The 13,723-nt window shown below is 38.5% G+C and overlaps 1 protein-coding gene and 1 pseudogene across 1 annotated transcript in view; one reads left to right on the top strand and one right to left on the bottom strand.

Annotated features, from left to right (window-relative positions):
* The window catches only part of TXNDC12 (thioredoxin domain containing 12), a 30,308-nt gene that overhangs the window by 14,936 nt on the left and 1,649 nt on the right, over nt 1-13,723 (bottom strand). The window contains exon 2 of the mRNA XM_081485414.1: nt 576-636. Within this exon, the coding sequence (XP_081341540.1) occupies nt 576-636 (61 nt within the window). The remainder of the gene's footprint in view (nt 1-575; nt 637-13,723) is intronic.
* On the top strand, nt 2,296-2,679 carry LOC145504484 (large ribosomal subunit protein eL31 pseudogene; annotated as a pseudogene).

The following is a 13,723-nucleotide window of genomic DNA, read 5'->3' as shown; positions in this document are numbered from 1 at the left end:
GTTCTAGCAAAAGTTAGCATTATCATTTCGTAGGTGCAGAAGTATGAGTATTTCTATGCAAGGATGTGTGTGTATAAAGTAAGTGCAAACATACTGGATTTTTGTATCTCTCCAGTACAGTATAGCAGAGAATGTGCATTTCCTCCTCCTTTTGTACATTTCCTATGCATAGACTACACATACTTGGAGCTTAAGACTATTCAACTTGAGACTATTAGGCAGTATGTTTTACTGGCTGAGTGTAGGATTTGAAGTGTCTGGGTACAGATCTTGGCTCTACCACTTAACTAGCTATATGATTATTTAACTGCTCTGTGCCTTAGTTTTCTCATCTATAAAATGAAGATAACAACAGTACCATCCTCAGAAGAGTTGTTGTTAGAATTAAATGAGTTAATTCACATAATAAATGTCTGGTGCATAGTAAGCACTTAAAAATGTTAGCTAGTATTATTACTTTAGTTGTTGTTATGCAACTACTCCACTGCTCTGCCTTGGCATAACCCTTCACCTCAAATTAATGCTAAGTTGATGGCTGGAAAGTGTTCTAGATAAGCTAAAACCGTATCTTGTACCTGGCAGCTGCTTCCTTCTTCCCATCTTCTAGCGTCCGCCAATGAATGTGATCTCCAAAACCTGGAAGGAAAGAGCCTCATAAATATTCACACGTGAACAAAGGGCAAAGACCCATGAAAGAAATGTAGCATATTCACAAGATACTCATAAAAAAGGCTTTCCTTTGTCAAGAGCATGGTGTTCAAGTCTCAACTCCACCGCTTTCTAGGTGTATAGAACCATGGACAGTCCCATACCTCAAGTCTGAGTTTTCATACCTGCAAAATGGAGATAATGTCACCTAATTCAGTTTTTAAGGAGATTAAATTATTAATGGCTATGAAAAGCTTTGTAAACTAACAGAGTATGCAAATAATACTATAAGAATGAATGAGAATTTTCCACAGTTATCATAAAGCAGGTCCTAACAAATCATTGCTAGTTGGGAGTCAATACAGCAGGATAGTTTAAAGAGTCAGAAAGACATTCAATGTGTGAATTTTGTAAATGAAGTAAGTTCTTGAAGTCCCAATTTCTTCATCTATAAAATCAAGAATAATACCCATACCTCCAAGTGGTGGTGTAAGGATTTTAAGACAATATATTTTGAGATAATATAAAGTTATTCTTGTTATTATTCCCCACACTTCAGCTAGAGTAATCTTTTAAAATCACATCTTTGCTTGGTAAAATATCTTTCAGAGGTGTTTCAAAGCCCTAAAAAGGAAGGTCAAACTCTTATAGCAGGATTTCTGAAGCCTTTCAGAATATGGCTCCTACCCACTTCTCCAGGCTCACTTTCCATACTTTTCTTAAAATCTTACACAAAAAACTAATTTTCAGGAGCAGTTCTCTCAGGATTACTTGAGATGCTGTCTCCCAGGCTTGAAGTCCTAAAAATTCCCACCAAATAAAACATAACTCTCAAAAAAAAAAAAAACTACTTTTCATTTCCTTAAACACAATATGCACTCTCTCTCCCCCTTCAGCCTTCACAATCACTGCTTCCTTTGCCTTTCCTCCCACTGTCACCTCCAACTCATTCTTCAGGTATGAAACTAGCAGGCATTTCTTCTGGTAAATCTTCTCTGACTCCCCAAGCACTCTATTCTCGCCCCATCACAGCACTTCCCAGGCTGAACTGTAAATGTTTATGTGTGTCTGTCTCCTTCACTCTAAAGGAAATTCCCGATGGGCTGGGACCATATCTGTCTTATTCCCTTGTTTGTCTGTCATTTAGCACTACACAGGGCTTCCCTGGTGACTCAGACAGTAAAGAATCTGCCTGCAATGCAGGAGACCTGGGTTTGATCCCTGGGTGGGAAAGATTCCCTGGAGTAAGAAAGGGCAACTCACTCCAGTATTCTTGCCAGCAGAATCTCATGGACAGAGGAACCTGGCAAGCTACAGTCCATGTGGTCACAAAGAGTGGGACATGACTGAGCGACTAACATTTTCATTTTTCATGGCTATAGTAGGTGCTCCACAAAATATTTATTGAGCAAATGAATATTATTTAGGCCATCTCACATAAATGACTTAATTTTGCATCTTGAAAATAGTGACCGTAACAATGCTAGCTGTTATTTATTGACCAATTTACATGTGTCCTGCACACCACACATGTTATCTTATTTTAACTTATTCTTAACAATAACCCTTTTACTGAACCTCTCTATATTTCCATTAAAATAGGCACAATAATAGCTGTATCTTGCCTTTCCAACCCCAGCAGGCAGGATGGCTCCTGCATAGAAGGATGGTGAGAAGGGACGGGCCACTATCAATGGAGGTGGTAACTAACGAATACACTATGAACATTCACAAGCATCCATGGAGTGGGTTTCAGGAAGCATGCCCCTCAGGCACTCAGAAGAAATCCGGAAATTTGCCATGAAGGAGATGGCAACTCCAGATGTACACATTGACACTAGGCTCAACAAAGCTGTCTGGGCCAAAAGAATAAGCAATGTCCCACACTGTACCTATGTGCCTACTTACACATGGTTGTCCAGGAAACGTAATGAAGATGAAGATTCACCAAACAAGCTCTATATGTTGTTTCCTTATGTACCTGTCACCACTTTCAAAGGTCTACATACAGTTAATGTGGATGAGAACTAACTGCTAATGGTTCAATAAAGTTATAGAACCTCAAAAACAAAACAAAAAACCAATAGAAAACCTGTATCTCGTAAGATTGTTATTGAATATTAAATTACATATACATATATATATAAATCTTAACACAGCGCTTAGCAGATTGAAAAGGATCAGTAAATAGCACCTTTTGTCATTCTTTACAGTTGAGACTTTTGAGACTCAGAAAAGTTACACAGCCTATACCAGGTCACATAGCTGATAAATGGCCACGTGGGGGTTTTAAGTTCAATTTTATGACTTTTGGTTACTATACATATTGTCCTTGAGGCCTTTCTTTCCCAGAAATTTCCATCAGCTTAGCACAGGGAAATAAACAGCTCATCCAGATTAGCACTGGGAGGCAATATCCAAACTAACCATCACTTTTCATTCCAAACAGCATGGGCTACTGGCCAGGGGAAAATGTGTCACTTGCCTACAGCCCAAAGTCTAATCCTGGAGAGAGAATGACCAAGTGACAGTGGAACTGGGAAGATGCCCAGGAGAACTGGAAGGTGCCTTACTATGACCATCATCATTCTACCTGTCAAAACCTAAACTCAGGCAACAGAATCCTGCTTTGGAGAGATGCCTGACTAGACAGTCTGGAGGGATATCCACCTACAAAACAATGAAATCCTACCTAAAATAGACTTTCCAAAAGGCACTCACTGGGCTCAGAGTAATAGACACAAACACAAAGTAAGCTTAAATCAGACAAGGAACAATGAGCAACAAGCAAAAGGCAAGGCTAACCTGAAAGCAAATGTCCATCATCATGTGGCAAGGTGGAGGAGATGAATCTGAGACTCCATTTTAACTCAGCTGTCAAAAGCAACTAGAGTGATACCAGGGCAGTAATTAGTAGCCCTTGGTTTCCAGATGAATCAAATGCCAAACCTTCCTAGAGGAAAGCATTACTAATGTTAGGCCTCCAGGATAATCTATATAAACAACCATTATGAGCTCACAATCATAGATCACGAAACCTGTAAGCAAAGAAGTCACCACAAGTAAGAGTCAGCAGAAGCAACAAATAGATAAGAGGACTTCAGATATTAGAATGATCAGGCATAGGATACAAGAATAACTACCATATAAACATTTAAAGAAATAACATATGGCATGACAAAAATATGCATATAACAAAACACAAAATAGGCAAAACTGTAAAGGCACCAAATAGAATTTTTTTAACTAACGTGATTTTTTTTCTATAGATCTTAAATTGTTTAAAAATAAACTCTACTAATTAAAAAACAATTCAATGGATAGGTTAAAATGGCAAATTAGAGACAGGTGGAAACGTGGATCAGATGTTATCCAGAATATAGTACAGAGATAAGGAGAGAGAAAATGTAAAAGAAATAGACAGTAGATTAAGAAAAGATTGGTATATATAAAATTGGAGTCTCAGAATGCAAAGTTGAAGGAAAAAAACTTATCTGAAGAGATAATATACTGGGGTGGGAACTGGATGACTGAAAAACAAGAGTGGAAGGAAAAATATACCTCTTAAAAGTATAAAACCATGCTAATGTATCATATCTACTTAAAAACACATTTGCATTTTTTAGAAAGAAAAAAACTGAATGATAGCATTTTCAAGAACCAAGATAAAACATGAATCTGTAGATAGTAAGAAGCACAATGTATAACTGACAATTACAAAAATGAAACACACACACATAAATTGTAGTGAAACTGCAGAACAAAATATTAAGATCTTAAAAGCATTTCAAAGAGAAATGACGTATTTCCATTAAAAGATTGACAATTAGACTGACAGTAACAAATTGGAAATCAGAAGATGGCAAAACATCACCTTCAACATGCTGAAAGAAAATATTTCTAAATTTAAAATTATGTACCTAGCAAAACTATCTTTCAAGAACAAGGGCAAAATAGACATTTTTAGATAAACTGAGGTATTTTTCTACCATCAGGTAGTCACCACTCATTATTTCAGTAAGTATTTATTGAGCAGTATTATGTAGTGGTTAAGAGCATGAACTATGGACCTAGACTCCTTGGCTTTGATTCCTCTAGTTCTGTAGCTAACTAGCTGTGTAACTCTGGGCAAGTTACTTAAACTCAATTTCTTCAGCTGTAAATGAGAGTAACAATAGCACCTACCTTGTTGGGTTGCTTTGAGGATTAAATAAATCAATATGTTAAAAATCTTAAAACACACAAAAGACCTTGAATTGCCAAAACAATCTTGAGAAAAAGGAACAAAGCTGAAGGCAACCTGTTCTCTAACTTCAGACTATACTACAAAGCTACAGTCATGAGAACAGCAAAGTAATGGCACAAAAACAGATACACAGATCAATGGAACAGAATAGAAAGCCCAGAAATAAACCCACATTCTTATGGTCAATTAATCTATTACAAAGGAGGCAAAGTATACAAAAAAGAAAAGATAGTTTCTTTAATAAGTGGTACAAGGAAAACTGGACAGTTACATGTAAAAGAATGAAATTACAACACTTTCTCATACTACATACAAAAATAAATTCAAAAGGGATTAAAGACTTAAATAATAGACCTGAAACCAGAAAACTCCTAGAAGAGAGCATAGGCAGAACACCTTTGACACAAATCACAGCAATATTGTTTTGTATCTGTCTCCTAAGGTGAAAGGAACAAAAGCAAAAAGAAACAAATGGTACCTAATTAAACTTAAATGCTTTTGCACAGCAAAGGAAACCACAGACAAAACAAAAAGACATCCTACTGAAAGGGGAAAAAAATGTTTGCAAATGATATGATCAATAAGAGGGTTAACAACCAAAAATACATAAATAGCTCATACAGTTCAATATCAAAAAACCAAACAATCCAATTAAAAAGTGGACACAGATATTTTTGCTAAGAAAACACAATAGAAATGACCAACTGGTATATGAAAAAATACTCAAAATCACGAGAATGCAAATCAGAGCCACAATGAGATATCACCTCATACCTTTCAAAATGGCTATCTTGAAAAAGACAAGAAATAATAGATATTAGAGAATAGGTGGAGAAAAGGAAACCCTTGCACACTGTTGCTGCTGCTAAGTTGCTTCAGTCATGTCCGACTCTGTGCGACCCCATAGACGGCAGCCCACCAGGCTCCCCCGTCCCTGGGATTCTCTAGGCAAGAACACTGGAGTGGGTTGCCATTTCCTTCTCCAATGCATGAAAGTGAAAAGTGAAAGTGAAGTCGCTCAGTCGTGTCCGACTCTTAGCGAACCCATGGAATGCAGCCTACCAGGCTCCTCCATCCATGGGATTTTCCAGGCAAGAGTACTGGAGTAGGGTGCCTGCCTTCTTCACACTGTTAGTGGGGATATAAATTGGTGCAGTCACTGTGGAAAACAGCTTGGAGGTCCCTTAAAAAACTAAAAATAGAACTACTATGTGATTCAGCAATTTCACTCTGGAGTATACATCTGGAAAAAACTGAAAACTAATTTGAAAAGATACACATACCCCAATGTTCACAGCAGCTTCCCAAGTAGTGCTAGTGGAAAAGTGGTAAAGTGGTGTCTCCTACATTGCTACACCTGCAATGTAGGAGACATAAGGAACACAGGTTTGATCCCTGGGTCAGAAGACTCTGTGGAGGAGGAAATGGCAACCCACTCCAGTATTCTTGCCTGGGAAATCCCATGGACAGAGTAGCCTGGTGGGCTACAGTACGTGGGGTCACAAAGAGTTGGACATGACTGAAGCGACTTAGCATGCACTCAGTGTTGACAGCAGCATTACTTACAATAGCTAAGATATGAAAATAACCTAAGTATCTATCAACAGATGAATGGATAAAGAAGATGGGTATATATAGGGGAATCTGCTGGCGGTCCAGCGGTTAGGACTTGGCGCTTTCACGTGTGGTGGCCTGCATTCAATCCCTGGTCAGGGAACTAAGATTCACAAGCCACATAGTGTGGCCAAAAAACCCCAAATGGTGTGTATATACATATATACAATGGAATAGTCCTTAGTCATAAAAAAGAATGAAATTTTGCCATTTGCACCAATACGGACAGACCTGAAGGATATCAAGCTAAGTGAAATAAGTCAAAGATAGACAAATACTATGTTTTCATTCATACATGGAATATAAAAACTAAAAGAAATGAATGAATATAACAACAACAAAGAATTGAGAACAGTGTCTGGGACTGAAGACTTGCTACAAGTATTTGCTATTAACATACCAAGCAATATTTTAAATACTTCACCAATACAGATCCTCCTAACAACCCTAGAGATAGGTACTCACTAATCCCATTTTATAGATGAGAAAGCTGAGACAAAAAGTTTACATAACTTTCCCAAGTTCACACAGCTAATGAGTATCAGATTTGGAATCTGAACCTATGCACTTAGGGTCCAGACTCCTTGCTCAAAAGCACTAAACAATGCTTGTACTTTGAAGGACATAAGGACAAAGAGGCAAGAGAAGGAGCAGGCAATATAGGACCTGATAGGCTACTGTAAAGACTCTGGCTTCTAGAATCTTTTGAGCAAAGTAGTAACATGATGTGATTTGTAATTTAACAAGACTGCTCTGGTTTCTGTGCTGAAAACAGATTATAGCGGGTGTTGAACTGTGTGTCTCTCCAAAAACGAAATGTTAGAGTTCTAATCCCCAGTGCCTCAGATTGTGACCTAATATGGAAACAGGGTCTTTACAGAGGTAGTCAAGTTAAAATGAGGTCATCAGGGTGGGGCCTAATCCAATGTGACTGCTGTCCATTTTAAAAAAAGGGAAAGTGGACACAGACATATACACAGGGAGAACACAGCCATCTCTAAGAGGCCTGGTACAGATCCTTCTCTCAGCATTCAGGAGGAACCAATATTGCCAGAACCTTGATTTCAAACTCCTAGTCTCTAGAACTATGAGACAACAAATTTCTGTTGTTTAAGTCACTCAGGTTGTCTTACTTTGTTATTGCAGCCCTAGTAAACTAATACAGAAAAGGCAAAAGCAAAAGAGACTAGGAAAGTGGTTACTGCAATAATTCAGGCATGTGATAACAGTGGTCTAGCTGTGACGGTAGAGGAAGCAGATACTATTAGATTCTGGACATATTTTGAAGGTCAAGCCGAAAGGATTTTTGTCCTGGATATGGGGTGAGAGAAGTTAATGATGACTCTAAGGTTTTTTGGCCTGAGCAACTAGAAGAATGGAGTTGTCATTAATAGAGATGGGGAATAGAGTAGGTGGAGTGAGTTTTCGAAAGAAACATTAAAGTGCCTGGATATGGATACACTCATTTTGAGATGCTTACTAGACATCAAAACAGAGATGCTGAATACGCAACTAAATATCTGAGCTTGGAATTCAAGGGACAGTTATCAGCATGCAGATGCTATTTAAAGCTTAAGAGTGAATAGGATCACCAAGGGAGTGAGTGTAGATAAAGAGGGAGTTCAGCAACCCTGGACCACTACCAGATAAGGGAGATAAAGACCCAACCAAAACAAAAAAAAGAACCAACCAAAGACCAGCTGGTGACAAAGAACTGCCACCAGCAGCACATGGAATTCCAGAAGTGTTTCCAGGATGTTTCAAGAAGGAAGGATGATCCACTGACTCCACTACTATTAAATCAGAAACTTCTGGATTTAGCAAGTGGAAAACAATGCAGACCTTGACAAGCCCAGTTTCAGGAGGAGTGAGAATGAAAAGACGATTAGAGCAAGATCAAGGCAGCCCAGGGGAAGAATTAGGGAACAAGCACACACAACTCTCTCAAAGAATTTAGCTGTGCAGGGGCAATTGCTAGACGGTGCTGTGAGTCCATGAAGGGTTTGTATTCTATATGGAGGAAAGGATAGGATGTTGAAAGCTGATAGAAAAGATATAATAAAGGTAGGAAAATTGAGGATACAGGACTAAAAGGGAGAGTCAAAAATATCATATCGAGTAGATGAAAGGATATGGGATTTCCTACTCAAGTAAAGGGACTAGCCTTTGCTAGGAGCACTGACAGTTTATCTAGTCAAGACAGAAAAGGAAGAACATATGGACACTGGTGCTAGATGGTGGGTAAAATCAGTAAAATCGTGGTGACAATTTTTGACAGATCTCTTCCAAGTCCTTCAACCTTCTGTTAAATAGGAAGCATGGTGACTGGCTGAAAGCAAGGATTGTGGAGAAAGTACTACTTTTGAAGAGACAAAAGTAAATATGAGATAGTCCTCTAGGAGAGAACCAGAGAACTAAAAGGATACTAAAGGGCAAGCTTCAGGAAAGAAGTGATTCCAGAATAAAGCCTAACTACAAGGAACAGTGAGCAAATTAACTGGTAAACATGTAGATATATCTAAACACATTTGTATAAAAATTTTAATGCTCAGTTTATAGTTAAAAAAAAGAGAGAGAACTAAAGTATTGGACAACATAGCTTATAAAGAAAGAGGAAGTGACTGAAATTAGAATGCTCTAAGGCCCACTAACCATTGGGGGGGGTTAAGATATTAATGTTAGATTTTGTTGTTAAATATGTGAGTAAAATTCCAGAAGTAACCACTAAAAGAAAAGAAGGGTGCCAACTTCCAAACTAAATAAAGGCAATAAAGCAATACAAGAACCAGCAAATATTCAACCCGCAAAGAAAGGGAGAAAAAGAATAGAAAAAACAGTAGCGACAGAAAATTGGATGAGAGAAATAAGACCAGCTCTGTCAATAATCACTACAAATATAAGTGAACGAAACCTGCCAGGTAAAGTTAAAAGAAAGAAATTGTCAGATTTTGGTTTAAAAAAAAAAATCCTCTATGATGTTTACAAGAGCACCTAAAACAGAAGGACTTGTAAAAGTCAAAAGTAAAATGATTGAAAACTATATCCCAGACAAAAACTATATCCCAGACAGACATCAGGCAAAAGAAAATTAGTCAAGCTAGATTACTATCAAGCAAAATAAAATTTCTGCATAAACATGGACTACTCAGAAGCTAGCTGACAAAGCATGCAGTCATAGGTTATAGCTAAGAAAGACCCTAGGGCAGTAGGGCTTCCCTGGAGGCTCAGATGGTGAAGAATCTGCCTGCAATGCAGGAGACCCAAGCTCAATTCCTGGGTAGGGAAGGCCCCTGGAGAAGGAAATTGCAACCCATTCCAGTATTCTTGCCTAGAGAATTCCATGGACAGAGGAGCCTGGCATGCTACAGTACATGGGGTCACAAGAGTTGGACACAACTTAGTGATTAAACCCAGGGCAGTGCTGTTTAATAGATCTTTCTCCAATGAGGGAAATTTCTATATCTGCACTATTCAATATGGTAGCTACAAACTGTTGGGTACCTGAGGAGAAGGAAATGGCAACCCACTCCAGTATTCTTGCCTGGAAAAGTCCATGGACAGAGGAGCCTGGTGGGCTGCAGTCCATGGGGTTACATGACTGAGCATGCGTGCATGAGGGTGGAGGGAGATGGGTTGGTAGCAATAAACTGGTAGAACTAAAAAGAAAACAAAAAACTGTTGGGTACCTGAAATATGGCTAATGCAACACAGAAGCTGGATTTTTTAAATTTAATTTTAATTAATTTAAAATTTGAGTGGTAAGGGCCTAGCACTACCTCATTGGACAGCACAAAGTTGCAAATCAGTCCAATCCTCTCACATTACAAAGGCCTGGAAAAGGGAAGAGGCTACAAGAGACCACAAAGGAAGCCACAACCAAAATTTAGTCTAATTCCTAATTAAAATGTTTTCCCAGAGCCCAACAGTTCCCTGGCTGCCCTAGTGCATTGTTCCCAAGAGTAATTCTAGAGGTGTAATTTGAAACAGTTTACTATGTGTAAAAAATTTCTTTGAAAATTCATATTAAAAGTAAATTGAGATAATAAATAAATTATCTTTTATTTTGTAATACTTTTTCAAATAATCAACTCGTTGAGAACTCTTTTGTGAAAAGAATTCCTTTCTCTACTGATTTGAAATGCTATCTTTTCTAAATATAATTTTTGGACCCTTTATTTCCTTCCAGACAACTGTTTGTCAATTTTTGCACTGGTATAAAATCACTTTATTACTATAAAAATAAAGTACTTTAATATTGTGCAACAACAACAACAAAAAAAGTAAATTGGAATTTTTTATAAGTAATAATCATCACCATCATGTTTTGAGTGCTTACTCTATGGAATAATGATGATAATGTGTTGTGTGTTAGCTGCTCAGTTGATTCCAACTCTTTGTGGCCGCAGGGACTGTAGCCCGCCAGGCTCCCCTGTCCATGGAATTCTCAGGCAAGAATTCTGGAGTGGGTAGGCATTCCCTTTTCCAGGGGATCTTCTCGACTCAGATTCCTTACCTTCTGAGCTACTAGGGAAGCCCCGATTATGATAATATAATAACATTAGTAATGACTAACACTTATGTGGCATTTACTATATGCATGGTATTGTTTTTCACGCTTTTACATGTATTAAATTATTTAATCCTTACACTTATGAGGTAGAAACTCAATTGTCTTCATTTTACAGACAAGGAAGGTGAAGTTAAACAGCTTGCTAGTAAATTCCATAGCTGGATTAGAACCGACGTGGTGGAGTTCCAGAGTCTGTAGTTTACTCACTATACTTCACTAACTCTCCCGCAAAGATAAACATGAATAAACGAATAAAGGAACGTGGCTTTCCCAAAGCAGAAGGAAAACACAGACTTCAGGTCTGGAAAACCTGGGTCTTTATGTTTCCCTTCAAAAATAACTTGAAAACTTGAAAAGGCACAGTGCTTACCTTGTTGCTACCTACTCCCTGACACCACCCACACTCACACCCATGCCAACATGGAACATCTGAAGACATCCAACTTCCTCAAGTATCACCTGCACAGCCACTTTATTTATGCCAGTTATCTACAGAGTGAGCTGAAAGCTCCCACATTAGCAGCTCCTTCCCTAACACATTAATTTAAAAGGTGGGTGAGGAAGGAAAGTGACTGTTTCCAAACAGGATTTACATCAGAATTCCCAAGCCCTTCAAGCTAAAATTGTTTTCATGAAGGTAAGCTAAGGACATCAGAAAAGTATTACCCACCCTCTCCCAGGTGACAGAACAAAAGGTGAAGTATCAGAACTGGCAGCCAAGCCTCTGAAACAGGGAACACTGTACCTGAGAGGTAGAATAACACCATGGCTAAATAAAGTCTGTATGCATCAAAAAAGTCCTAATTTAGCCACTTGCTGTTTTCATGTATGCGAAATATGACTAACAAAAATATCTGTCCCTTAGGCTTGTTGTGAATGTGAATAGGATACAGTATGGAAGGTAAACACTCCATATGTGTCAATGCCAAATGGGTATTTCAGAGACTTGACAAACTCATCCATTTCTGTTTCAGGCAGGAGAGTGCATGAACCACCCCCATTGATAACTTTCCCTTTTCTCCTTCAAAGGAGTCTGCACTCAGAGCAGGAGAGGTGAACTGTTGAGGACAAAAGCTCTAGAATCTGCATCTCAGCTGGTCCACTTACTAGCTATGTGATTCCTGCATCCCATTTTAGGCTCTTCATCTGTGTAATGGGGATGATGATTATATCCCTTATCTATCTCAGTGGGTTATTATGAGGATTTAACCAGTCAATACATGAAAAATACACAGAACAGTTCCTGGAATATAGCAAAATGTACAATAAATGTTAATCACTACACTTCTTCCCACAGGTGGTACATTCCAAATGTTGAGCACACAGAGAACAAGATTATTTTAGAACTCTAAGATATTAGAGCTGGAAGGACTCTTAGGAATCATTTCCAGTCCAACTTTCTCATTTAATAAATGATCCCCAGGGAAGCTAAGAGCTGGCTTAAACCAGGATTAAAACTCAGGCCTCCTGATTCCTATCCAGTGCTCATACCACATCACTGTACTTCCTCTCTGCAAACCATCAGGCCATCATTTGGAAAGAGTCAAATCTACTTAAATTTCTGGAAAGAAATCTTACTTATCACTGCTCTGGGTAGCACTTTTCTGGGAGGTGGGGTGGATGAGCTATAATCTGTTTTCAAAGAATCCATACCCAGGAGATACAAAAAAAAAAAAAGTTTGATATGTTATTAATTCCTTTCAGGAACAATTCAATATTTTTCCTTGGGTAAATATAGCAATAAGCATTAAATAAATACTTTCTAAGTTGTGACACAATATTAAGTGCCTTTTGTTTTTTCATTTAATCCTCACAGCCCCTCCCCCACCAAGCTGCCCTTCTATGTGCTCCTACAGTTACCTGCCATTTCCCTGCTGACAGTACATATCACAGTGCCATGTAATTGCCCGCTTACTTGTGCTGATAGTCTTCAGACTATGAGCTGAAAAAAGACAAGGATCTCAGCAATCATGTATACCATTCATTTCTTCTTTCAACAAATATTCCTGAGCATGAATAAGACAGAAATAGTCCTAACTTACTGGGGTAGACCATACTTCCCAAAGATGATTGGAGTAATATCTCCCATTCCACAAGCTCTTTTTACAATGTGACCTCAACATTCCTCCTGTGGGGGATGGAAAGGAGGTAGTTAATGTCCCTTCCCCTTGAATAGGCCCATAGAGTACAGTGGAAGTGATGCTACGTGACTTTTATGGCTAGATGACAAAAATGCCATGTATTTTCACATTGTTCTCTTAGGGTGCTCACTCTGGGAATCCAGCTGTCACACGGTGACGAAGCTCACACTAGCCCACGAAGTCAAAGCACATGGAGAAGTAACCAGCTCAGCTGAGGCTCCAGACTTGGAACCAAGGGATACACAAGCGATACACTGTGCCTTGTTTGACTTTCTGGCCCACAGAATCATGAGCATAATAGAATGATTTCTTTACACCACTTAATTTGGGGTGGTTTATTATGCAGCAATGGTAAATGGAACAACCACACGGATCTTAACATCTAACAAGAAATACTGAATATGTGACTCCAAGGTATTGCCTAAGCCTAACACAGTTAACTGGAATAATAACTGGGTAATTATTTGTTTCATGTGTGAGACAGCTGTTATTATGCCCCTTTGG

The sequence above is a fragment of the Giraffa tippelskirchi genome, chromosome 5 (assembly GCF_054371585.1).
Source record: "Giraffa tippelskirchi isolate mGirTip1 chromosome 5, T2T-mGirTip1v1.2.pri, whole genome shotgun sequence".
Lineage (NCBI taxonomy): Eukaryota > Metazoa > Chordata > Mammalia > Artiodactyla > Giraffidae > Giraffa > Giraffa tippelskirchi.
This window is presented reverse-complemented; position numbering and strand designations above follow the sequence as displayed.